The sequence below is a fragment of the Takifugu rubripes genome, chromosome 5 (genome assembly GCF_901000725.2).
Source record: "Takifugu rubripes chromosome 5, fTakRub1.2, whole genome shotgun sequence".
In the NCBI taxonomy this organism is placed as follows: Eukaryota; Metazoa; Chordata; class Actinopteri; order Tetraodontiformes; family Tetraodontidae; genus Takifugu; species Takifugu rubripes.
The window spans coordinates 4,823,413-4,850,653 of NC_042289.1; the positions used below are offsets into that span (position 1 = coordinate 4,823,413).

The 27,241-nt window shown below is 45.0% G+C and overlaps 1 protein-coding gene across 6 annotated transcripts; it reads right to left on the minus strand.

The window, feature by feature from the left end:
* Positions 1-1,432: 1,432 nt before the first annotated feature.
* On the minus strand, positions 1,433-27,200 carry myo15aa (myosin XVAa). Of its 6 annotated transcripts, none has more exons than XM_029836928.1 (66): positions 20,112-27,200; positions 19,734-19,816; positions 19,410-19,473; positions 19,218-19,327; positions 19,059-19,133; positions 18,458-18,548; positions 18,343-18,348; positions 18,141-18,244; positions 17,919-17,982; positions 17,732-17,845; positions 17,480-17,641; positions 17,270-17,383; positions 16,723-16,781; positions 16,366-16,489; positions 16,124-16,219; positions 15,903-16,034; positions 15,688-15,813; positions 15,302-15,379; positions 15,054-15,211; positions 14,888-14,933; positions 14,680-14,804; positions 14,402-14,519; positions 14,103-14,278; positions 13,932-14,016; positions 13,800-13,853; positions 13,650-13,731; positions 13,288-13,418; positions 13,067-13,162; positions 12,754-12,989; positions 12,450-12,640; positions 12,097-12,169; positions 11,836-12,027; positions 11,615-11,736; positions 11,420-11,514; positions 10,393-10,516; positions 9,405-9,752; positions 9,132-9,196; positions 8,721-8,825; positions 8,586-8,640; positions 8,300-8,447; positions 8,123-8,216; positions 7,925-8,042; positions 7,637-7,752; positions 7,360-7,419; positions 7,021-7,096; positions 6,831-6,946; positions 6,635-6,753; positions 6,358-6,499; positions 5,631-5,742; positions 5,451-5,525; positions 5,065-5,267; positions 4,735-4,859; positions 4,580-4,643; positions 4,438-4,510; positions 4,242-4,315; positions 4,076-4,158; positions 3,867-3,997; positions 3,697-3,791; positions 3,522-3,599; positions 3,349-3,445; positions 3,102-3,262; positions 2,813-2,946; positions 2,591-2,724; positions 2,365-2,498; positions 1,836-1,976; positions 1,433-1,679 (listed from the first exon to the last, which is right to left on the minus strand). In XM_029836928.1, the coding sequence occupies exons 1-66, from the start codon at positions 25,320-25,322 to the stop codon at positions 1,578-1,580; spliced, it is 12,495 nt and encodes a 4,164-aa protein (XP_029692788.1). In that variant the 5' UTR covers positions 25,323-27,200; the 3' UTR covers positions 1,433-1,577. The 6 variants fall into 6 exon arrangements, with proteins under 6 accessions (XP_029692788.1, XP_029692793.1, XP_029692789.1 ...); XM_029836933.1 differs by lacking the exon at positions 20,112-27,200 and adding an exon at positions 19,928-19,995; XM_029836929.1 differs by lacking the exon at positions 18,343-18,348.
* Positions 27,201-27,241: the final 41 nt, after the last annotated feature.

Here is a 27,241-nt window from a genome sequence, read left to right on the forward strand (position 1 = left end):
ACACATTTACTCACGCATTCGTATCTAGGAGCAATTAGACTCTTCATCCTAACTGATGTGCATGTTATTGGACAGTGGGGTCAAAGTGGGGTAGCTGAACATCACCCCAGGAAAGGAACTCCACATAGACTCAGTCAAACTAATGCACACCTTAGCCTATTTGTCACTCAGTAATCACAATAATGAAACTGTTGAATATATGCTAACAAGACTTGCTAAATTCCCCAGTTTGCCCAACCAGTCCACATGTGTTTTGTGGACTTGGAGAAAGCATTCGACCGTGTCCCCCGGGGGGTCCTGTGGGGGGTCCTCCGAGAGTATGGGGTGTCGGGCCCGTTGATACGGGCTGTCCGCTCCCTGTACGATCGGTGCCAGAGTTTGGTCCGAATTGCTGGCAGTAAGTCGAACTCGTTTCCGGTGAGGGTTGGCCTCCGCCAGGGCTGCCCTTTGTCACCGATTCTGTTCATAATTTTTATGGACAGAATTTCTAGGTGCAGTCATGGTGTTGAGGGGATCCGGTTTGGTGACCTCAGGATCGCGTCTCTGCTTTTTGCGGATGATGTGGTCCTGTTGGCTTCATCGGCCCGTGACCTCCAACTATCACTGGATCGGTTCGCCGCCGCCTGTGAAGCGGCTGGGATGAGAATCAGCACCTCCAAATCCGAGGCCATGGTTCTCAACCGGAAAAAGGTGGAGTGCCTTCTCCGGGTAAAGGAGGAGATCCTGCCCCAAGTGGAGGAGTTTAAGTACCTCGGGGTCTTGTTCACGAGTGAGGGAAGAATGGAGCGGGAGATCGACAGGCGGATCGGTGCGGCGTCCACAGTAATGCGGGCTCTGCACCGGTCCGTTGTGGTGAAGAGAGAGCTGAGCCGAAAGGCGAAGCTCTCGATTTACCGGTCGATCTTCGTTCCTACCCTCACCTATGGTCATGAGCTTTGGGTCATGACCGAAAGAACAAGATCCCGGGTACAAGCGGCTGAAATGAGCTTCCTCCGTAGGGTGGCTGGGCTCTCCCTTAGAGATAGGGTGAGAAGCTCTGCCATCCGGGAGGAGCTCGGAGTAGAGTCGCTGCTCCTCCGCGTTGAGAGGAGCCAGATGGGGTGGCTTGGGCATCTAGTCAGGATGCCCCCTGGACGCCTCCCTGGTGAGGTGTTCAGGGCATGTCCCTCCGGTAAGAGACCCCCGGGGAGACCCAGGACACGTTGGAGAGACTATGTCTCTCGACTGGCCTGGGAACGCCTGGGGATCCCTCCGGATGAGCTAGAGGAAGTAGCTGGGGAGAGGGAAGTCTGGGATTCTCTCCTTAGGCTGCTGCCCCCGCGACCCGACCCCGGATAAGCGGCAGAGAATGGATGGATGGATGGATGGACTTGCTAAATTATTAATATTTTGCTGGTGAATAATAGACCAATCAACAGTAGACCAGTAGGTAATAGCAGTTGTTATTTTTTTTTAAGTAAGATTTTACAAATGCATTAGCAACCAAACAAAATACAACATTAAAGTTACATTAAAAACTTTCTATTTACTAAACAGAGGTAGATATAGTATATTTATGAGGCATAGGGGTGGATGTGCTACAACAGGGTTATTTCACTTGGTGGGAGAGTCAATCTCTTTTCTCTGACTGACAGCATGTTATCCATGTGCATGGCAATGACTCGGCACAGCTCCAGGCCCTGGAACACCCACGAGCACAGACACACAGCGATGAAGAGAGAGACAGAATGTAGTGCTATTTAAATTGAAATAAGTTAGACAAATTGTATTAAATAAATTTTCCCTCTTTTCCATCTGTTCTCAAATGTCTATTACTCACACGTACACACACACACCTGCTCGAGCTGTAGCTGGGTGATGCGCTGGTTTAGCAGGTCTCCAATCATGATGTCCACATAAGGATAACTGGAACCGGATGTTGGTCTTTGGGTGCGAGTTGACTGGATCTCTTTCAGTGAAAAACGCACCATGGCCTCCTATGAGGGACATGTAGGAATTAATACATGCACATAATGTCTGGATGAAAAAAGTTATACACATTTTGATGTGATAGCTGGTAAATGTCAATTAACACTTAAAACCAGAGGCTGGAGTACTGCTGCAATGAAAAACAGCAAATGCAATTACCAGCAGAGGGAGCCAGACTGTATATTCCTCAGTCAATATTGTTGATATAGATATGCACAACTACTGTGTACATCCATTTAATGTCTACTGTTTAACTTCCATGTTTTGAAGTTCAAATGTGCAACAGTAAACAATCTGAGCGTGGTTGAAGCATCAAAGATGCTGTGTGTGTGCGCGCGTGCGTGCGTGTGCGTGCTTGTGTGCGTGTGTGTGTTAGTGTGTGTGTGAGTGGCATACATGTGTATCCTTGTTAAGGAAGTGCAGTCCGTTCAGATTTACAGCCAGGACACAGGGTGACTGAATGGAGGCAGAGCTGCAGCTTTGGATGTAGAAAAAGGACGACCCAAACATTGGAAAAGCACCGACTAGTCCTAAATGTGGGGAAAAAACACAGCCAGTTATTGTGCAAAACAGTAAAATTCATGGGAAGTAAATGTATCACAGTGATGGTGTAACATTATACCAAGGAACTGTGCACGGGCCTGGTGTGGGTTTAAGGGCTGGATGTGCTGCATGTGTTGCGTTGTTGTGTTCAGCCACAGCTGTGGGCTCTGCTTGCTGTAGAACGGTGCTGGAACACAATCTTGAACCTCACGGCTAAAAAGATACACAGGTGATAGAAGAAAAGTCAGAAGTCATTGTGGGGTGACAGGCCCTGTATCGGGCCTCTGGTGCCTTCACTTACACAGTGGGCAGGTAGACTGAGTCTTTGGCACGGTGCTGTAGAGCAGCCAGTCTGGCGATCTGCTGCAGCTGCTGTTCGCTGGCCTTACCCTGAGGAACGATGCTCAGCAGGGCCTTCAGGTAGTCTGGGAGCACCTTTGACAACGAACAGGAAACATGAAGACCACAAACAGCGGTTATGCAGCGGAGGTTGTCACTAACGAGAGATTATGCTGTAAAATCACCCTCTCAACTGGTAACCATGCAAAGCATTGAAGACTCCATTCTCTTGTGAGCTAAATGTGTGCTACCTGGTTATAGTGCATGGTGACATAGAGTTCATTGTCCAGCTTGAGAGCCAAGCTCCACACGACTCTTCTGAACCACAGACTATAGTTGGTGTCCACTGTCTCTGCCTCTGTTGCGATATCCAGGATGTACTCGCGCTTGTTCAGTGGACGCACATTCTGACCTGCACAAATACACACACACACGCACGCTTCTGTCGCATTTTATACAGTATATGTTGAGGTTGTTGACATTTAGGAGCCTCATTACCTCTGTGTGTCACCAAAAAGACAGCGTATTCATCCAGCGCTTCGGGCCTGTGCAATTCCATCTCATAGCAGAGCTCCTCAATGGCATCTAAAGCAACCTGGAATAAACAAATCCTGCTCAAACAATCTGAATTTGGCATCCTTTCTTTATGCTTGGATGTATTGGTGACTTACAGAGCATGTCTTGATTTTTAAGGGCCTTTCCACCCCCCCAGGCAGCAGGACCAGCTGTCTCTTTGAGCTCCGCCCAGCCTGCACACAAACAGCCAATCAGAGGGAAATGTCACAAGGTGAACATCAGTATGGAACGGCCTAACAATTAAGCTTGACACCCGTCTTAAAGACTAACCAGGATAGCTCTGAGTTCAATGTTGTTGGGATGCTGGACTCGTCCACCGTACTGAAAAGTCCTCCTCAGATTCTGCTCGCAAGCCTTGGCCATGCCTGTTTAAATCAAGAGTGGTAGCTGATCGACACTGGGAAACGACAGCCGTCTGGCTGGTGAGCGCAGCACCTTACTTTGGTACTGATTTGTGGGGCTGACGCAGACATCCTGGAGGAACTTCAACAGGAACGGCTTCAGGACGTCCGAGCAGCGGTGGAACGCCGTCAGGATGTACAGCAGCCTCCATCCCCTCTGACAGCTGTCCCTGTACCAAAGAACCCACACACAGATCAGAGCTGGGCTCGCCGTGGTAACACGGGCATGTGGCTTTTGGGAGTCTTACGGTTTGGAGCTGGTGTTGGCTGTTACTTGCTTCATCAGCTGGCAGTAGGTTTCATCCTTAATCAGCCCATGTTCACCACTTAACTACAGTCAATAGGACAGATAAATACAGCTTTCATAACATAATCACTTCATCTGTCTTTCTTATGAGAAGAATGTGTGAGAACCTTCAGTACAGTGTTGACCAGGTCTTGTTCAGTCTGACCCTTCAGTGGGACATCTCCCATAAACCTCATTATAGCTGGAATAAACACAACATGGAATATATGAACCTCCAGATCTGAGTTCAATATCGGCTCAAGCAGCCTTTACTATCTCCAACAATATCTCCTTCCATTTCTCCTCTACTCTCTCTCCCCTCACCTAAACAGATGTCGGCAGCCACTCTATTCATCCCACCGTCTGAGAAGTCGATCAGAGACTCCTGGATCAGCGCCTGGAAGGCAGAAAGATGGCATCAAACAGACAGAAAATACAGACAGAGATGCCACAGATCAAGTTTTACCTTGGAGAATTTGACCATATCAGCAGGGTCTCGACACTCTTTCCCTTTTTTGGTTTTCTGATCCCTATTCGGAAAATGCAGGATGCATCCTGTATTATGAGCTTTAAATGTGAAGATATCTTAGCATGTTTTCGGCTCTATGGTTGGTGCCTGACCTTCGTTCCCACTGCGCTTCCCTGAAGTACTTCTTGGCAAACTCGGCCATGTGATATTGGCCACTGTTCAGATCCACTTCGTCCAGTACGACGCTCACATTGTCCCCGTACATATCATTTACTACCTAATGCACACACATCAGACATGACGCTAATAAAATAACATCAAAGATGCAATCATAAACACATTTTCAGTTCTGTAAGCAGAAATAGTTTAGCAAATATCATATAAACAACAATTATACCATTATACAGGGTTACAATTTCACTCAGTCATTGATAGTTTCGCTGTCTCACGTGGATGCCAAAAAAGTGCTTTTGAAGCTTCACCTCTGTGGAAAGGTCAAGCTCATGGGCGGCTATGGAGGACCCCATGGCCACAGCGATGGCCGCAGATGCAGCCACTTGCCCGTGTCTGTCCCGGGGCTCCACGCGGTCAGGCGGGAGAACCAGGAAGTCCGGGGCTGCCACCGGATGGACGTACTCACTGGGGAAGGCTCCTGATTTGCCATACACAGCCCCGAAGCGCCAACCTGGACTCAACCAAAACGAGCGTGAGTCAACGTAAGACAAGCATTTGAAGAGAAAACCTTTTGCCAAAACAAACATCTGAGAATAACAGAACAAAAAAATGAAAATAAGGTGCAATATACCACAAAAGTATTTTGGACAGCACACTTAAATGCACGCAGACTGAGCAGCCTTGTCAAACGCACCAAACTCAGAAGTGTCCCTCTTCAGTTCCTCCAGAAGCATGACTTTCTTTCTCACTATACAGCCGTAATGTTTGCCTGAGCCAGAGAGATGCACATCATGTTAGGAGCGGAGCAGCAGGGACAAGCACACAGAATATGGCTCACAGATGCAGGAAACACAAGAATCTCTTTGATTCTCACCAGCTTCCAACCCATCCACATGCTGCAGCCGGATGATGTCCCCTTTGTGAAAGTTGAGCAGAGTCCTGTCCTCGTTGATGAAGTTTCTCACCGCCACCACATACTCTGAGTCCTGGCAGAGAGCATATGTTGAAGATAATAAGGTACATGCTCTCCCATGCATCTCAGATCTCTAGATTTTATGTTCAGGGGTTTTTTCTTAGTCGTGTGCAGATCTTCTCTCAGCAACACAAATGACAGGCGAGAACTCTATCATTGGAATCTTGGTACAAAATAAAGCTCTATAGCCTGTTGTAAAACACAGCTAAGTGATTTGTCACATAAAACCAAACTATTGAAAAGCTGCATTCTCATGAAATGAATCTCCAACTAAAGTTCATGATATGTTGTGCTTGATATGATTTGTTTTGGTAGCTGGATGAAGCAAAGTCAAGTCAACACAACTCTAGTGTATCACTATGAGAACATTGTTTGCCAGTGACGACTGATTTCAGGTTTAATTTTGCTGTTGTGAAGATAAATAATTATTTAATCTCTTAGAAACTCGTTCCTCTGGACAGTTGACCTTAAATATAAATTACTTTGAACTTAGACATTAAACCTAATAGTGCCTTTAACTACTTCCCCCAACTTCCAATTGTAAAAAGCAAATAGCACATCTGCAAGGATTTCAACTTAGATGTAATACAACTACACTTGTAGACGAGCTCCCCAGATGTTCTCTGACCTTCTTTAGTTCTGTGAGGAAGTAGTCGATCATGTGTTTGACCTGTGCAGCCTTGGCTGAGAACAGGATCAGCTTCTCATTGGTCAGGTTGAACTCCAACATGTTCTTCGAGGGAATTGACACAAACAGGATGTCCGAGTAGCTGCACGGGAAAAGATAGCATGCAAAATGAGTAAAGGGCCCCTGGGGCAAATAACTGGTGGTGACAATGGGCTGATCATTAGCCCAGAGCGGAACTTTTTGGCTAGAACTTTGATCTTGCATCATGCAGTCTGACCTGTAAGGCCTCAGCACTCTGAAGTAGTCTGGGGCAGTAGAACTGCTCCTCACCATCTTCAGCAGTTTAATGCCTTTGTGAGACACAGACAGTACCTGCACGCCAGTCCCAACGCTGCCCTGGAGGTGCAGACACCCTCTACTCAGCAAGAACTTATCAGCCTACATGAGTCAGACACCAGCAAGAGACCACTCACAGAAGCGGGGAACAGGCGGGAAAAGTAAATTTCCCACGAGTCTCTGGCCACGGTGACAACTTTCTTCTTCACGTTGCCATCTTGGATTCCTGAAACCGGGTCGACTTTATTCTCAGCTGTTAAAAAGACAGTGCCCAGCTGTTAAAAAATCACAAAGGACAGTGAGGAGATTGAGGGGCAAACTTTAGACCTAATAAATCTTTCATCTTCTGTCTCTCCTCCTGGGTGATCCGGATGCAGGCCTCTGAGAAGGTATCATGCACGACCTGCAGCAGCAACAGCAAGAGTGTCCCAGATTACAGGTCGATACCCAGACAAACGCCAATTAATGAGAAAAATGCAAAATTGTCCGCCAAAAATGTTATTAGAAGCTATTTTTGCTGAGTCATCTTAGCTACTAGCACATATACACATACGTTGAAATTTAAATCAATACAACAGTGAACATGGTAGATGGGGGTTGTTTTTTTTTTTTCTGGTGACAAACGAACAAAAGGAGAAATAGTTGGAAACAAATAATATAATCAACCTGTCGAAAGATCAGATCCAGGATCAGTGGGTTATTAAAGTTCTCTTTAGGATAGAAAACCTGAACAGAAAAGAAAAAACACATGGTCGACATGTTAAAGATATATGGAAAATGATAATGAAACATCACCATATTAAAACATCGTCTAGTGGCTCTAGTTGTATATTTAACAACACAAAGCTTCTTTTTTTTTTTACATGTGTACTTGTCAGAACTTGCATGAGGTGGATCAGATCTTATAATGAGCAATAAACCAGATTGGATTCCCAAAATGCACCTCTTTCCTCATGTAGAGTTTCCAGGGAACATTTGAATAGGTGTAATATTCTTCACTGGTCCTGCTGTGGAGCTGAGTCTGAATGATCACCTCCTCAACTGGCAACTCTCTGGACACTGGAAACACACACACACACACACACACACACACACACACACACACACACACACACACACACGCACACACACACACACTCACACACACACACACACACACACACACACACACACCACAGATTGATTCTGTTTTTTCTGTCCTTCGTATTTACATCAGACTCGTGGAACGTACCTGGAGGAGGAGCTGGGTTTGTGTTTGAGCCCGGTGGGCTGGCAGGGTGGGACTTGATTGTCCTGGAACCTTTGAGTCCTGCCTCTCCTTTTTTAAAGGAGGATGGCTTCTTTACACTCTGAAATAAAAATAATGGTGCTCTTTGAGCCTGTGTGTGACCGTAGGTGTGTAAATGTTCAATACAATCAGCGTTTGTACCGGCTTTGGTGGGTTTGCCATCTGATCTTTGAGGATCTCCATGGCTTCATCGTGTGGGTCTGGCTTCTTTACAAACATCCTTCCATCACCTTTCCTACAAATGCAAAGAGGATAAAAGCCAAGCCCAAAAAAAGGTAAACGTTAAGCTCAAATCTGAGGATATTATACGAAGGTTACCTCTGAGCAGCAGGTCCACTGAACATGCTTGTGCCAGCAGGTTGATGCTGTTTGATAATGTCCTTGATGTCATGGCTGGGATCCAGGCGTTCTGCGTTCGTTGGACTGGCCTGGACCACATCCTCAGGAGGGGGGCCGCGTGTGGGACCTGGGATGTGTTGAATCAAATACTGACATCACGACTTTCATTCAACCATGTATCTTTTAACAAGGATAACTAATCCGATTTTGCCGCCCTTTTGCCAAAACTGCAAAGGTTCCTTTTACACCAAGCATTTCGACGTACTCATTTTTCGTGGAGCTGTAGCAGGACTGTACGGCGAACGTTCAGTCTCTGTGGTCTGCAGAAAGAAGAGCCGATGTTAACAGATGTACACGTGCACTTATTTGTGCTTCATCGTGATGAATAACTGCCATGGACCTGGCGACGAAGTGAAGGTGGCGAGCTGGGGCCGGTTGGCGTCGGAGGGAATGAGGACATCATTTGCTGTTGGATTGCAATAGCCTGCATGGTCATCTGCTGAGCCTGCACAGAGGCCATGACATTTCTTTATACTATATCCAGCGTTAACAGGAGGGGTTTACAAGTGACATAAGGACGTCATGACTGAAGCTGTGTCCTCAGTTTAAAGTTAATGTCAGTTCATTAATTTTCATCCACTTTAATTTTTTTGTTTATTACTTAACTACGTTCACATTTTAGTGTCTTTGTTGTTCACACTATTCTACTATGCAAGGCTAAGAGGCTAATTAGCACCAGCAGGTTGGAGCTGTTTTTTGGAAAGCCAACTCCACAGGCATTTAATTTATTTTAAATAAACAAATGACCAACCATGATGATGGCTTGCTGGTTGATGATGGTCTGTTGTTGTTGAGTCAGTATGGCCTGCTCTGGTCCTATAAGAGTAAATTCAGGAACAAAAACCGTGTAGCGAAACACGATTGTGGTGTACTAAGCCATTATAGGCACACTAGTTTCACTGCAAAATGCACACTTTCTGACCTCAAAACAAAAGCTAGACTTGGTTTTTGGCTAACTCTATCATGCCCATGCTCTCAAGGCCAAACATGCAGGGAAAACCTGGCTCACGCTTGATTTCTATACCTGGAGCACCTGTCATCGCAGGCAAGCCCGGAGCCACAGCAGTGGCAGGGAGTGCGGGCACCCCTGACGAGTCAGGGAGAGCAGCATCACGGGATACTACGGTATCACCTGAGGGGGCAGCAGCTGGCACGTGAGCTGGTGATAATGTGGGTGTAATGCATGTGGCAGTAGCACAGGTGGGAGGATTCTGCTGGTGGGGGGGTTGCGGAGGAAGGTTGTATTGGTGGTGCCGCTGCTGTGGTTGTTGCTGCTGCTGGCGGTGTTGTTCGTGGTGATGGTGGTGGGAGAGGATAGGCATTGTAGGGACGGGTGGCATCATCCCTCCGGCTACCGGGAGGACCGGCACAGCTTGAGGGTTACGAGCAAAAGCAGCGGCAGGTCAGGACTCTTATTCTCAAGGGGAAAATCAATTCGGCCAACAATTTTTTTTTTCAAACTTTCACTTCTTGGTGAAGACAGATTCTCTCCAATAATGTTATAGATGCAGAAAAAAGTTCTTGTCAGTGAAATAAGCGATTTCAGCTTCAGGATCCACACCAGTAAAATTTAAGCTATAATAAATCGAGATGCAAATTTTATTTTGTTTTGTTGGGAAAAGATATGCTGCCTGTAGAAAAAGAGCTGTGGAAGATAATGAACAGTTTGTATAGAATGAGAGTGTCAGATGCCTTTGGAGGGTAAACAAGCCGGTGAATGGCTATATGAATTATCGATGAGGGCAGGCCACCCATTACAGCCTCTGAACAACAGATTAAGGACGGTAAACTGTGCACGCAAAACTTTACACCTTACTGGAAACCTCATCATTGAACATCATGACAATCATTACAATCAGCGGGGGCGCTCGGGCTTAACAGGTTATAGAATTAACTTTAAACTTCAGGTTATTTCCTTACATGCTTGGTGTCTAGAAAAGTTAAGCTGAAAAAAGAAACAGTTTAAAACGTGTCAAACTAGCAGGACAAACGCATGGATAACACTGGATCACCTCCTGGGTGTATTCCTGGGGGATAAGGTCGACTGGTGGATTGATGAGCGTCCTCCTGTCCTCTTCCTCCTCCTGTGATGCCTATACCTCCTCCTCCCTTCATCCTTGCTGACAAACTCCCCATCTTTTCCATGGCAGCCAGAGAGAAGCAGTAAGCAGGGATTCAGACGAGGGGAAAGGACAGGCGAGGATGATGTTAAAATGGAGTTTGACAGACATGAGTGAGGTGTGTGTGGGAAAAGGAGGGTGGCCGATGGAGACTTTGTATTAGAGTCTGTAAAGCTGCAGGAACTAAATACTCTGCAAGAAGTACCGTAAACTCTGGAGAAGATGGGCACAAGTCTTTGTTACTGTTATGGTTTCATGCCAATAATGGCAGAGAGATTAGAACAGAATTCAAATGATGATGATGATGATAATGATGATGATAGACTGTCCAACTAAGGGGGGAATTACAGAGCATTGCGGCAGACATGTTTTCCTACTGCCCGTCTACACTTAAATACGGTAGTTCTCAGTAACCTAATCATCTCCTTCATTCATACGAAAACAAAACAGTGGGTCACATGTTGCACCCCTCCATCAGCACTCGTTTTCCACGACAAACAGATTGATGGATAGATTAGGAAGAGAAACTTCTTGTTTTATTCTATTGGTGTTTTTTTTTTTAAAAAGTCAGAAAATTTAGAGAATGTTTTAAATTTGTTAAAGCGCTTCTAAAATTTCAGCGCAACAGCCAAAAGCATATTCTGTAACCTTACGATGGTCAACATATGAGCAAAATGTGGTGATCATTCTCTATGATCAAAAGAATTTGGCTCACTAATATAGGATGACCATCACAGATGTTTTATTTTATGAATAGATTAATACATTTTATTCATTTATTCATTAATGCAGTAAATTCTCCCAAGGCCAAGAAGGAATATGTTAACATTTCCCTTTATTTTTAAATCTTAGAATGATATCGCAGTCGCATCCAAGTCAGACAGCAGAAGTGCAGCATGATGGCTGTATCAGAACTCACCATGTTGCCGTCAGAGAGTACAGGGTCAAAGAGACTGTCCAGGTATCGGTCCATTCCTCTCTGATTCTGACCGTCACTCAACGCATCTGATTCAACTGGAGACAGAAGGGCAGCAGTTGAATGCAATAATGTGGTGTTCTTTTTTCTGTTGATTCAGCTGTGTGTGTGTGCGTGTGTGTGTGTGTGTGTGTATACCGTGGCTAAAATAACCGTCCGAGTCAGGTAGGCTGTAGGCGGGTCTGCTACTGGCGCCGCCACTGAGAGGAAAACCAGTGGGGAGCTCATCGTCCGAGTCAAATCCACTGCCAAACAGAGCCCTGTGAGGAGGAGAAGAGAGGCTCTTTGTCAGCTTTTGTCATGCCAACGAGAAATTTGAGACAATTCGAGAGTGTGTTTGGGTGTGTTTGTGGACGGACAGGCCGGCGTTCGCTCGGACTTTAGCGGGGTCATCAGAGCTGATGATGAAGTAGCTCTTGTGCTTAGGGAAGTCTGACGGTAGCTCCAGGTCTGCGATCAGGTCCATCACATAGTCATGACCCGCTAACTCCACCCACTGGCCGTGTTCCTTCATCAGAACGGAACTCCCCCTCCACCAGTCAGACACTCCCCTGGAACACATCTAACGTTTACTAAATGCCATCCACATTGGGAGTTTATTCTTTGAAAGAAAAGATCACCTGTGGCGCAGTATATCCCCAGCTAGATCTTCTCCACAGGTCCAGGAATGGACCGGGCACAGGAATGATGCTCCTGATGCAAACCAAAAATGTAAAGAGCTTTGAGCAAGATACCAAATTGCAAATAAACTGCTCTATTAAAAAGCACAAGTCTGCTTCCAACGCCTGATCTTGAGCTGTCAAGATCAATAAATGCAGGATGAAACCGGTCCCAAATAGATACCACGAAAGTGATTCTAGCGTCTTTATCACACATCCTGAATTTCTGTCTTTTTTTATTTTCTTTGGGTTTTTTTTAAAAGTAGATTTGAGCAACTAAAATCAAGGGCCACATTATAAATCTTCTAACTCACCATCAAAGCAGTGCACGTGCAGCGCCAGGTTTGCCCTTTTCCTATTGGCTGTCCACTCCAGCAGAGACAGCGGATAAGTCCTCGCCGCCTCGGAGGCGGAGCCTGAGCCCAGCTGCGTCTTCTGATTGGCTTGGATGAGTCTGTGTTGCAGTAATGCCTGGCAAGCAGCAGGACTGTGGTCGGATACGAACCTGGAGGGGAATTTAAACTTTTTTCAGTTCAAATAAACTTAAACGTGTCGAGAGGATATGCAGTTACACATGACTGTACTGTACAGCTGCCCACGGAGGAAACCGTTTCTTACTTCAGCAGGTGTTTGTCCATCCTGGGTGAGGGGGCAAAGCTGCAGACACAGGCCAGCAGCAGCAGCCAGCCTCGCTCAGCGTTGTCAGCATTGACGTTTCTCCACACCTGGTTGACGACCTGAGCGAGGATCTCATCCCGTAACCCCGGGGACGACAGACCCCTCTGGATGATATAGTTTCCAAAGATGTTTTCTTGTGCACCATTGAGATGAGGGTCCCCCATGAATCGTAACACCTGCAAGCAAAATAAAAACCCAGTTTATTACTCCTCTTTGCATCTGCGTGGACCAGTAAAAAAGCAAGTCAGTCCACCATGTTGAAGATGTCCAGGGCCTCCTTGCTCAGGTCGTCCTCCGGGCGTGTCAGAGGTGACTTCAGGGGTTCTGTCAACATCCCAAACTTTGGTTCCTGGGTGATAAAAAGCGGTTTGGAGCTTTGTGGAAGCACAATAAATTCTCACACTTACAAATGTTGAAATGTTTCTCATAATTGTCAAAGAACTTTTTTTTTTTTTTTTACATTAGTGGTCTCACCCTGAAGTACATCTGTACATAGCGATAGAAGGGGTAGTTGTTGATGTCAAGGGGCAGCTTGAGCTCAGCTTGTTCCTGGATGTGGGGCGCTTGAAGCAGAGCCAAACAATCTGAGTGTAGCACCCTCCTGACTGCAACAAGAGGGAGCTGCAGGTCAGCCACCACCCACCATACTGTATGCTGCAGCAGTGTGGGTTCTGCTACATATCTGGAATGTGTTTAGTCCAGTTTTTTAGGCAGAATTCTTAAGGGACGCCACTCTATCAGGACTATTCACACCATCTGTGGTGATTATACTGTTGGTGTTATTGAAACATGGCAGAGTAAACTGGATGAAGCGGTCTTCAAAGATAATCACAGACCTCCTGCAGTCTGCAGCAATGCCCCCAGCTCTGCAGGGATGGCCAAGTGTGTGACATTCACCACCTCCCTCTTGGACAGCTCCTGCAGGAGTCAAGGTCATTTTTAGTTCTTCAACCAAGTCGGAACTATTTGGCAGATTCCATACTCACCATTTCTCTCCGTCTCTTCTCCTGTTCAGCTTTTCTCTGGGCTTCTAGCTTCATCTGTGAACACAACACCAAAATAACTCACCGCCCGACACCTGAAATGCTCAAACGCATCAGGAATGAGCACCTGTGTACCTTGATGTACTGCTTTTGAGTGATGTACATGTGGACCACAGAACGGACTCGCAGAACATTCTGTCTCATCTCCGCATAACGTTTCCTGGAGGGCAGAATAAGCGGAGAACCATGAAATCTCTCGTTTCTGGTACTGATAGAAGTCAAACTTTGAACTTTGAGCAAACCAACCGTGTGAGGAAGCCTCGGCACTGTGCCTGCAGCCAGACGATCTTCTTGCGGAAGGCCAGATATCGCTTTCTCACAAAGAACATGCGGGCATAGCGCTGCAGAGTGAGGGCGGCGAGATGACGCATGCGCTCCCGTTTGCACTCCAACATCTGATAGATGTCTTCCTTCAGAAACAGCTGCCGTTTGTGCACGTACAGGGAAAAATAGATGGCCAAGTCCACATGTAAATGCTTTCACCATTGCCAAATCTAAACTAATTTGGATGATTGTGTTTATGTTGTAGCCTGTTAGAACTTCACCTTTGTGACTCCGACGTGGAACTCTCCTGGGCCAAGAGGGCACAACTTACTGAGCATCGCTACGCAGTTTTCTCCATTTGCTGCTGGAAGCTCACTCATTCCCACCAGAGATTTATACCTGAGAATGACAGCAACAGCACTGGTAAAGAGGATACAACTTCATATTTGAGCTAGTGGATTAAACCTTAACGTTTACACGATAAATGAAATGATGGAGATCATAAGAACCAGTTCGACCGTTTTGTATAACACGTAATTCCCTTGAGAACGTCCTGTACCTGAACAGGAACACACAGAAGGGCATTCTGACAGGATACCCCTCTCTGCGAATCCGGATGGTCTCCAGGACCCCCGAGTGTTTCAGCTGGCTGCTGACGAGGTCGTCATCAAACACACCCGGTTTCTGACGGCAGTTGGACACACAGAAAAACTAAGGACAAAGTTGGGTCATGCATGCAAATACAAGGAGGCAGTTCAAAATTGTACCTTTATGTTATTGGGCTTTATACAGCGGACAAAAAAGGGGTTGCATCTGAAATGTGTTCGAGGGCTCATGTCAGTGACCTTTTTTCATTTTCATTAGAAATGCAATAAATGTAAGATATTGACCTTAAACAGATTCATGTTTTTTGTCTTAACACATGTCTCTCACCTCTCCATCTTCTCCACCAGCTCTAGCAGGGACTGTTGGAACTTGTTGCTGACGGTGGGTGCTTGGTATTTTCTGGTGACGGTGTTGCTCTTCCGAACCTGTCCTCCTCTGTGCTGAACCGCGACGTCTGCATGAACCACGAAGAGGTTTGAAACCATCTGGACACAAACAAAGGTGCTTGCACATGAAAAACTGTTTTTTTTTTTCTTTGAAAGGATTTTGTCGCTTTTATGCTCCTGTTCTTTCACCTTGTTCTTGCTCTGGATGAAGAGGTCCAGGACATCCTGCCGCACCTGATCAAAGTTCTTGTCATGGAACTTGTAAACCTACATTGTTGACATCCCAGATTATTTTTACTAAAGGAAAAACATCACATGGCAGCAAGACTGAAATCTATAATCACTAGGATGAAGACTTTGTTTTAATTCCTTTGTAACTAATAATCTCGAGCAGCTGCGTGAGACCGTAAAGAAGCGCAAAGCTAATTTATTTGTAATGAATTCTCAAAGACATTTGGGAACCATCCACTGTAGACATATTTAAATAAGAAATGTTTTGTCAGAGAATGTAAATGGGTGAATTGAATTTTTGCATCGTAAACAATCTACAGATAATTTCAGGAGGAGCTTGATACCTGGTAGGTGACCCGGCCAGCAAAGTGCTTAATGGTGAATTCAGGGAGGGGCATCTTTGGCTTCAGATACAGTGGGTTGTTGCCATGGTGATAGTGACACTTTTGAAGAAAGGTGTGGTCCGTTGCCTAATGACAAGGCCGCAAACTGTAAATCAGTTATCTCGATGTAAAAGAAAAGGGGATGCAGCATCTCTGGGGTCTCTACAGTGAGATACCTGTGGAAAACAGCTCTGGTCATCCAAAATCCTCAGTATCCCATGAGGCTTAGCGGCAATGAGGTCAATGCAGGGCTGGTTGTCACTGAAAGGGATGTCTTGCCAAGGGATCTGTTCCCTGTTGTATTCCTCCTGCATGGAGATCACGTGACCCCAAAATTTCCATTCTCCAGTGTCGCTAAAGAGCTAGCATAGCTTGAGCAGACCAGACAGTAACTCACCTGTTCTTCCTTGAAAACAATCCTGTTGAAGAAGAACTGCAGGTACTCGTTTGCATAATTGATACAAAGCTGTTCCAGGCTGTTGAAGGCTAGATCCTATGATTAACACAAAGCATACACACGCATACACACATAATTGCTGGCACTGCCTAGTTCCAAATCTGAATGTGACATTAATCTGAAGAATTCATTCAGGGCAATAAGAAAACCTGTGTTCAAGAATGAGGACAAACACAACTTGCCTCAAACCCATAAATGTCCAGGATGGAGATGGAGGTGGTGTGCTGGTGGGGGTACACCTGAGCATTGATCCTCTCTGTTAACCAATGAAAGAGAAGCGAGTACAGGATCTTGGCAACTGCATCTCTAGAGTACAAAAAAGTGCAGGACAGGACATGTTGACAGAGATTAAAAATGAAAGAAAAACACATTTGACACAAAAATAATTTTGACAAAGGGCCTGAAATAACACAACCATTTGAACCGTCAATGTAATGAGGTCTCTGTGCTAAAATAAGGTCACGCAATTGAACTTGAAACTCTGGAGGATGAATAATAGATTTTTGCCAGTGCATGTCGGGCACACCATCGCCTCTCACCTGGCATCAACCGCACTTTCAACAGTCAGCGGCGTGTAGATCTTCTCCCTCATTGTCTCCTGCAGAGGAAGGAGATGATCAGACAGACAGACAGACAGACAGACAGACAGACAGACAGACACAGACAGACAGACAGACAGACAGACAGACAGACAGACAGACACAGACAGACAGACAGACAGACAGACAGACAGAGACAGACAGACAGACACAGACAGACAGACAGACAGACAGACAGACACAGACAGACAGGCAGGCAGACAGACAGACAGACAGACAGACACAGACAGACAGACAGACACAGACAGAAAGACAGACAGACAGACAGACAGACACAGACAGACAGACAGACAGACAGACAGACACAGACAGACAGACAGACACAGACAGAAAGACAGAAAGACAGACAGACAGACAGACAGACAGACAGACAGACAGACAGATAGACAGATAGATAGATAGATAGATAGATAGATAGATAGATAGATAGATAGATAGATAGATAGATAGATAGATAGATAGATAATCTTTCCCATTTGATACCTACTGTGACTTTGAAGGTAATGGCTTTCTGCAGACCCTCAGGAGAGATTTGCAGCAGCTCGGCCACAACTCGGATCTCCTGAGCACTCACCACTGACGCCACCTCCTGACCATCAGCCTGTAGTACATAAACAAATCTTGAGCTATAGTAATAATAATAATAACAATAGTAATAATACCTTTGTAATGCACAGATTTGTTTTAATTTTTCTACCTCATGCTTCTGGAAGTAGACATTGCCCAGGTGCAGTATGGAAGAAAGGACTCTAAAGATGACTGACTGGTCTTCAGAGGAAAAGCGGAGGTTCTCCATGGCAGCAAGCAGACGCAGGAAGTCCTCTGCATCATTCTTTTCTGGTATCCCACAGTCCCCTCCCTGTTTGAAGGCAGACAGTACCATGACAGTCAACATGATGACTTGGTATTCCAAGCAGAGTGGTGGCCAGGACACACTCAGGCTTTCTACCTGGTTCAGATAATAGTAGGTCTCAGCCTCTTGCAGGTAGAAAGCCTGCTTCTGTTGCGAGGGAAGGCCTGCTAACATCTCGTAGAAGATGTGATAATTCCTCTCATCTTTGGCCTGATGGAGAAACACATTCAACTCTTTGACATTAAGAGCAAACACATAAATTTATTTTAAAATGATGTGACACCTGGAAGACAATACGGGACTTTTCCAGTAGATACTGAGAGGTTATGGCACCACTGATCACACCACTGGAGAGAGAGAGAGAGAGAGAGAGAGAGAGAGAGAGAGTGAGAGAGAGAGAGAGAGAGAGAGAGAGAGAGAGAGAGAGAGAGAACAGTGAATGAAATGAAAGAAGAAAACCAGAAATAAGACAGAATCTGGAAGAATCTATACTATTTATACTCACTCTTCTAGAAAAACCTCTATATATTTTCCGAAGCGACTGGAATTATCATTCCGTACGGTTTTGGCATTACCAAAAGATTCAAGCAGAGGAGCTGCCTCCAGGATCTATCAGGAAACCAACAGCCTTGGTCAAAATCTGTTTTCTTGGATTCATACTCATTTAGGGGTTTTATATGAAGCAGGTCAGAAGGAAAAGCAATTACCTCAATCTTCACAGGTGAGGATGCGTGAAAAACAAACAGAAGAAGTGTCAGAGTGTGTGTGTGTGTGTGTGTGTGTGTGTGTGTGTGTGTGTGTGTGTGTGTGTGTGTGTGTAACCTGTTGCGCAATACTGGATTCGTGATTGATTTCAGCTAGGTAGCGAAGGACAAGTTTGGTGGCCTCTGTTTTCCCAGAGCCGCTCTCCCCACTGAAAAACAGGACATGGGTCTCACTCATTTAAACTATCAACAACAAATGTTTTCTCTCAATGACAAGAGCATAGCGTGTGTATGTGTGTGTGTGTGTGTGTTTCTGTGTGTCTGTGTGTGAGTACCTTGAGTACATTTCAGCATTAGGTTTCACCACATGGGCTGGTTCGCTAAAAAGTGGCCCATTACTGGTCACTGTACACCCGGCCTCACTTACAGGAGTCAGTGAATCTCACACGTTCACTTGGACATTTAAACCTCTGAAAGATAATCTGGTCTTGGCTCAGACCCGCTTGGGCTTTCCTTACAGGTGTCTCCTTCCAAACACGGCTAGAGTGTTCCAGAGGTGTGCCCGTGTGTACATCTGCATGTGTTTGCCGGTTTTCTTGAGTGTACTCGTTTCTAACACACACATATGTAATGTGTGGATGCAGTATAAGCCCTCTGAGGAGGGATGTGCCCAATATTCAGAAGGTGTGGAAACGGAGCCAAAAGAAATAGAATATTACCTGATTATTATGACCTGGTTGTGTTTGGCATCCATCATTTTGGAATAAGCAGCATTTGTTAATGCAAACAAATGCCTAAAAGAGAAATACATGTGGGGAGCTGTTGAGATATGTATTTATACGTAACAGACATTAATGGAATTTTGAGATTTAGCTTACGGACGACTCTCTCCAAGTGCTCGGCCCTTGTAGAGCAACATCTGATCTGTCCCATAGATGTTGTACACCTTATACGGGTTCACAGAAACAAGAATACTACCTATATTTGTCTGAAATTGATATGGGATGAAGAAACAAATGAGAGAACATTAGTTTCATCAACAAACTCAAAATTGTTGCTGTGATACTTGCATAGATAATGTCTCGCTCAAATCTTTGCTTCAGGTTCTGCAAAACAGCTCCTTCCTGAAGCTCCCTGGAAAGAGAAAATGAGTTCAATATTTGGACCAGCTTTATAGCAACCTTTATGCATGCCCCACCCCTTTTATACCCCTACTATGTCAACACTCAAAAAAACCTGCTACCTCCTTTTCCCTCTCTCTCGTCTATATATCAAATAAGACAAGTAGTGAAATGGTGCATAGGTCATCCACACAACATCCACTTCTATCAAACATTTTCTTTTTTGTACTATTCAAAAGGTCATGCGTGTTTCAAGAAAGAGTTGTGTCTCACTCTAGCTGCGTCATATCATCCACTCCATCTTCTTCTTGTCTCTCCCAATGAGACATGGTGGGAAGGCTTCGGATTGAGTACATCTAAAACACAAGCATACATGTTTAGAACTTATGCATATAAAGACACCCGTGATGAAAAAGCCTAAGCTTGAGGTCAAATTGTAACCTTCATTTAATATGATAATGGTTCACATTTATTTGCTCGTCATGGTCTCACAAAAATCATCTTTCAGTGACCCCCAGTAACCCCCAGGCATCAACAATTTTGACATCATATTTATCTGCAACATGACTTAATAAACCCCTACATATACCTGAGACAGTTTAGCATTTGTCTGTTTAAATTACTGTAAATTACAGCATTGACAAAATTTACCTTGTCAAACCACTTTCCATGTGGTTCACCCTCTCTGCTTAGATTCCATTCTTTTGGTTCATGTCCCATGGGTCTCTGTCCCATCACGCAATGAGGGGGCATGAACTCCCCATCTCTATAAATGGCCCGTTTGTTGAAAGTTTGCACTGAAGACAATGCCCTCTCTGCACCCCAACCATCCATATCGTGTTGCACTTCTAATACTTCAACTCCAGGGCCCTGTGCCCAGTGCTGATCAGGGCCTGATCCCTGTACCTGTGGTGACACTACAGCATATGAAGAGGGTAAATGGAAGGAGGTTCCCTGTAGTCGACGGTTTTGCAGAGCGCCAGAGAGGGTAGGTGAGCGAACTATTGGCGGGCTGTGTATACCAGGATGTATCAGGATGTTCCCATCAGAGAGCTGGTATTTTGCCTCGCGAATAATGGGGTTTCTTGATAGGGCACTAGACAAATCCAGAGTTTGAGGTGAAGTAGAAGCTTGAGAGTTGTTTATTGGATTACCTGTTCCTGACTGGTAGGGCTCAGATCCTGGAGGTCTTAGATGTGATGTGTTCTGTAAAGTGTATGATGCTCCTTGGAGGCTAGGGTTTTGCATAGCACTGGAAATGAGAGGAGAGGTTGGACCTTGTGTTTGGTTCCGTGAAAATAAAGAGGATCCTTCCAGCTGTTGAAACCTGTCCCTGTGCAGATTAGCATTGCTTAGAGCAGCCGATAGTCCTTCTGGTGATACTGCATGGTCAGGTTTGTTTGTTTTGCTCTCTGGATGTTTTAAAAATGAACTGTCTGGCAGCTGGTAAGAAGCATTGCGAACATTATGATTGAGAAGAGCAGATGAGAGCATTGGAGAAGGGATCACTGGTTCTGGCTCAATTCTAGAGACAAAAGTTCCATCCGGTAGTCTATATGTTGCTTTGCGTATGTTAGCATTTAAAAGTGCAGAAGAAAGCACTGGTCCAGATGTGGACGTTGCAGTTGTGGCCTCTGATCTACTTTCAAATGTGCCATCAGGTAAATGAGTCGGTTGCAAACCTGAATCCGGAAAGGCAGAGGGCAGCGTACGAACTGGCAGATGTGAAGATTGTTCAGATCCATTGACCATTGAGGCCTCAGATTGCTCAACTTTCTGCTTGCTTATTGTTGACAAAGCTCCGCCTGGAAACCTGTTGTTAAATGCTTGAAACTTTGAGGTCAGGTCTCCACTGGGAGGAAGCAAAGCAGTGTAGTTTACAGTCCCTGACTGAGGTGTGGGAAGAGAAGGATTAGTAGAGGCAGAAAGCATTGGTGAATAGTGCTTTAGATGAGATGTAGAAAAAGAAGCATTGCGTAGCTGGGAAGTTAGCAAAGCAGAAGGCAGAGGTTGGGTAGAATGTGCTGCTGGGGCCTGAGGATTAGCTGTCTCATGTGGTGAAAGAACATTTGTATATATGTTTGCATTACGCTGTAGAGGAGATGAATATGAGGCATTGTTTAAATGACAATTCATTGAAGATAAACCAGGGGTTGGTTCTGGCTTTACCTCCTGTCTGCGAAGAGTGGTAGTGCTAGGATTTGGGAGATATGACTTCTGAACTGCAACTGCATTATGAGAAAGTGGTAAAGCATTTGTAAGCTTAGGTGATGGACCGGGATCAATTATTTTATAGTTATACTGCATCATAGTATGAGATGGTGGGGGATAAGTGGGAGGAATACTGGGCTGAGACATTGAACCCTGAAAAGATGATGGTCCAAGACTGTGGGGACTCTGGGGAAAGGGAAGTTCCGGATTCGTTATGTGATGTACTGGGGTGGTGGAATGAGGAGGCAGAGGAGATGAATGCTGCAGTGAATGAGGTGATGAGGAATGGTGCTGAATTGATGGTACTGTTGGATGGGAAAAGGGGGGACCACTCTGTTTCAAAGAAGGCTGTGGAGAGAGGGGGAGCATTGCAGGTGGTGCCATTAATGATTGACGAGATTGACAAGATTGCTGCTTTCTTGGCATACGAACAAGTGGCTGACCCCTACCAACAGGTCTATGAAAGCCTCCTTGGGGAGGTTGAATTTGTTTTGACTCCCTGATCCCTGTAGTGTTAGAGCTGGACCTTGCTAATATAGGTGTTCCGACTCTGCTCCCTGCTTGCCCTGAGGAGTGTGCTAGACCGCTATGGATGGAGGACCTGAATGGGGCAACATGTTGTGTAACAGGGGGTCCGTGTCTACTGCGTCTCTTTAAGTAGGGGCTAGCTGGGGAGGGTTTCACAGCTCCCAGTGGAATGTGTTCTCGATCTCCAGCCCCTCTTCTTACTCGCTGAGAATATCTAAGTGGTTCACTCCTAGTATGTGGAGTAGATTGGGTCTGGTATGGGATTGAGTGAAAGAAATGTGGGCGGGGTGACTGTGACCTCTCGGGAAGAGAGGGGCTCTGTCTTTGTGAGGGTGGTGTGGCAGGAGAGGTGGACTGCCTCATCTTCTGTGATTGCTTCCTACTTTCAAATAAATGTGGCCTGTTTGAAGAAAATGATGCTACCTCTGTAGGGGGCTGCCGTCTGGAAGCTAGTCTTGGGGAGGGTGGCGGACTTGCTGTTTTCCTTGGTAATTCCATTGGTGAAGATAGAGGGCTGCGTGAAGATTGTGGTTGACTGACTGTTGGTGAAGACTTTTGCATTTCAGTGCCTCCATGGGCTCTTGAATGGGGTTGCCTAGTACTCATTGACACCTCTCTTTTGCAATGTGGCGGAAAAGAAGTTGAGTATGGCTGTCTCTGATTTTCAAATGTAGATGTGGGTAGATGTTGATTTGCCACTGATTTCCGTTTTATCAAGCGTCTGTGCTGTAAGTGATGAGGATTCTGTTTTATGCCCATGTGGAGATCAATATTAGGAGGTGAGAAATTATTTGAAGCAGGTGCTTTGGCTGATCTTGGCCTCATATGTAATGGAAGGGCTCTTCTTTGATGCTGTGGCCTTGGTAAGGGTAGTGGAGGAGGCATTTGTGGGAGTCCGGGTAAGACTTGTCCCATCTGAAAGATTTGTGTGTCATTAATAAAGGATGTCTGTGGTGGCATTTGACTGAGATGATGAGACATAAGTGGGGAAGTAGAATTAGGGGGGGAGAAGTACTCTTGTTGACCTGCCACTGCTGTTGGTGATGAGATTTGACTTGAAGAATTGTGCATTTGATTAGGGATGCCAGAGTGATGAAGCTGTGGATGGTATGTTGGGAGGAGCTGTTGGTATTTTGTATCTATATCTGATGGCATTTCAAAATTGCTCAGGATTTGACCTGATAGAGGGGAAGGAAAGAGTACTGGATGAGGTTGTGAGGGAGGAGGATGAGAAGGAGAAGGAGGAGGAGGAGGAGGAGGAAGAAGAGGAGATTGCACATTTTCCACCTCTAGGATGTCTTTTCCAAATACTCTGACTTTGGGTCTTGGAAACCTAAAGGGTTCAGCAACAGGAAAAGGCATCTGCGGCATTTCTCCAAATGTCTGTCCCATTTCAGCTGTATTCAGTCCAGGTTCCATGTAAAAACATTGCTGATAAGGGTTATGCAAAGCTGCCGGATCAATATATCCAATCACTGCTTCGTTACATAGACCATAAACATCTGGAACAGCACTGGGTCTGCTGTAAACTTCTGGTATTCTGTAGTAATATCCCCAGTTGTAATTTAAAGGATCTCCATAGAACTCATGTGGGTCATAGAAACCATTGTAAGGTCCTTGGTCCATATACAGCATGCCATCGTCGCCATAGTATTCAGGTTCTTCATCTTGACAGTACCCTTCATACTCATCATCATAGTAGCAATATGGGTAATTGTTGTAATTTACATCATCATCATCATAGTAAAACTCATCATTATAAAAATTGCCATCATCATCATTAACATAATCATCATCATCATCATCATCATAGCCATACCAATCATCATCGTCATAGTAATCGAGTTCCTCCCCAGAATTGTTATAACAGTTATCCGTTACTGGATGTATAGGGGAGCATCTTGTTCTCATCCTACCATGGTAATCCTCGTCCAGAGGATATTCTTCATCGTCATTCTCATAGGCCTCATTGTAGTAGTGAGTCTGTCTCCTTCTGGCATCTCTGTTCTCAAATGTCAAACGCTTTTGTTGGTACCCTCCTCCCCGTGACCTAAGCCGACCTTGGCCTTTCCCATTTAAGATCCTTCCACTCAGCCAGTTGGTTGCTGTAGCTATTCTTCCCAACATCCAGCTTTTATTCTTGAATTTTGATAATCCTTTATTTTTCCCAAACATGCCTTTAAACCTCCCTCCAAGTTCCTTTGCATCTGATGCCATTTTCTTTTTGGCCCCTAAACTGCTTAAATTTATTGACTTCTTTGGTGGCGTATTTTCTTTCGGGGTTTCTTCTTTTTTATTGAGTAAGCTGAAACCAGAAAGTCCTGGCTTTTTGTCAGCAGCTGGAAATTTGGCTCCAAAACCTGCAAAAAGTTTGCTTGAGCCTAGAAGTGGTTTGTTAGCAACAGTGGACTTCTTTTTCTTGGAGAGTCCTAGGAAGAGACGGGAAGTACTTTTAAGATTCCTCTTTGGTTTTGCTTTCTCTACTTGTTGCTGTTTTGAGGAAAATCCAAAAGGAGAGGCTTTCCCTGTGAGACCTGTTAGCACTTTTGAGGCTCCTTTCATGTGAGACCTGACGTCTGCTGTCTTCTGCACTTTTGGTGCTGCATTTTTCTTCTGTCCTTCTAAACCAAAGCCCATCATGGCTTTGGAGGCACCTTTGATATGAATGTCACTCATCTTTTTCAGATTTAATGAACTCATTCCTTTTTTAACCTCAGTTTTTGTCTTTGCTTCCTGTTCAGCCCCTTTGTCGTCAGATGGAGGTGCTACTTTTGGAGACTTAAAACCTTTCATAGCCATGGCCTTGGATGCACCTTTAAGAGCTGTTTTGCCCCTCACTTTGTCCACCTTCTTTGTAACAACCTCTTCCTCATTATCCTCATCTTCATCATCGTTTGCTGTCAACACTTCCTCCTCTTCTTCTGATATCTCTTCTGATTCACTGGCAGGTTTCCTTCCCTTCTTGGCATGAAGATCTTTTCCTTTTCCTTTAGCTGGTTGAGTTTCTGAGTTTTTCCCCATATTTTTCTCTTCCTTTCCTCCCTTCTTATTATCTTTTCCTCTTTTCTTTGCCTCCTCTGCTTTGCCTTTCTTGGCAGTTGTTTCACCCTTTTTAGTTGGCATGATGTCCAAAAAAAAACTCTACACAAAATAATGATGAACAATGTTCCAAAATGCGTGAGGAAATTGTACTGAAGAAATATCCTCATTCAATAGGGTCTTTTTTTAACCCGTCTCTTTTTCTCTTGTTTCATCTCTCTGTTGGTTATAAGCATGTCTTCAATCTATTTGTGTGTGAAAAATCATGTAGGACTCTGCTTTAATCAAGAGAGAGAGATAGAAATGAAAAAGTAAAGCACATCTTACTAGTTCCAATGTTAGTGTTATCCCATCATCCAGATAAAAGTAAGAGTAAGAGTAACTTTCCAGAGACATGTGGTGAAGAAAATACACTGTTATCCAAGTGACAGAGTTTGTGTAGTCCTTTGTGTGTCTTCTATTGTTAGCACGAGCTGTGAGTCCAGTGGATCCTCATCTTGGCCGCTGCACCAACGTTGGCAGGGTGTCGCTCCAACGAGGAGAGCTGATGTGCAGCCTGCGCGTTCCTTCAGGGATGTCCGTCTTTTTGTCCGAGAGGCAGTGAGCGTGCGCGTGTGTTGCATTTGCGGTCCTGTCCTCCCGCGTTCACGTCATCTTGCCTTCGTGACCTCCTGCAACCCTCTGCGTCTCTCTCTGGTTACTCCGAGTGGTCCATCCGCCAGCCGTCACCGAAGCGGGCCTCGTCATATTGCATGTGCAGTGCATATGCGAGTGCACGAACAAGGTCTGCGCAAGTACATCCGCCACAGTGAGAGTATCACTAGCTATATTTGTAGAAAGCACCTTAATACACCAGGTATATTGCCTCGGGGTAACCTTATCCACCAGCTCACTTTTGTATGAATAATGCAAGCAGGCTGAGCTTTTGCTAAACTGTGTCTGAGAGGTGAAGCCATGCACAGCCAAAATACACACACATACACACACACACACCATTACCATCGTTAATTGCTGGCATTTCATGTCGGTCATATTGAATGCCAACACAACACTCCAAGGATAGTCCGAGAAATTAATTTTGTATGTGGTGTAACTATTGCAGTGTAACGACTGACGTTAAATGATGGCCTGACCTCATTCATGGTGGTCTGATACGCTGATGACGGCCTGATATTCCAGGAGGTCATCTCAGTGGCAGATATGAATGTTTAATGCCTGCTTTGTGCTCTGCCTACACCGCATAGATGAAACCTCCATTGCTCACAGCTCTAAATATATCACAAAGGGTCAACCGGTCTCTGGCCATGTCCCAAACTATATATTATACATACGCACAAGCGTCAGGGGTTAACAGCCAGATGCCACAGAGTGGAGGGATTACAGAAAGCAAAGAGCAAAAATGACAAACAATTCTGTGGTGGTTGTAAAGTAAATATTGAAACATCAACGAGGACAAATACAAATGTTTCCCTTAGTTATGAAAAGAAAGGTTTTATTTGTTCATACTCAAGTAAAGCGAGTAAAGTGGTTTGTGTTCTTTTGTTCTTTTTGTGGGTCTTGACGGTGGACGGGAGTTTACTAATCCATCAGAAGGACTTTGTAAATCAGACGAATATGATTTAAAGCACAAATAATTAAGTTTTGACTTTCCCAGGAGCAGTTCTGAGAGTGACCACAGTGGTTTTGGGAGGGAGAAGCATGTTTTTTAAGAGAGAAGGAGATTTGCTTCCAGATGATGAACAACCACATTATTTTCGAGGTTGTGGCTGATTTGAGAAGGGTTAGCCAAGAGGAAGACAATTAAGGTCAGGAGACCTCCAACATTTGAAGAGATTCAAATGTAACACAAAGATTAACTTCCATAACAACGTAAAAAAAAAAACTTTCATTTGAGTTCACACCGTGGTCAAAACCACGTCAGCCTTGATTTTTGCAAAAACCTTCTGAGCGTGTGAGCGTGATGAAAACCATGCAAATAATACAATAGTGTCCTGCTATTTTCC

Bases quoted from the DNA above. Each gene is read 5' to 3' on its own strand.
- myo15aa (XM_029836928.1), bottom strand. From the start codon at position 25,322: ATGCCAACTAAAAAGGGTGAAACAACTGCCAAGAAAGGCAAAGCAGAG. The intron at 15,380-15,687 runs GTATCAAGCTCC...TCAACAATGTAG, and splicing joins CTGGCCGGGTCACCTACCAG to GTTTACAAGTTCCATGACAA. The intron at 5,268-5,450 runs GTGCGTTTGACA...GGTTGAGTCCAG, and splicing joins GAGGGACACTTCTGAGTTTG to GTTGGCGCTTCGGGGCTGTG.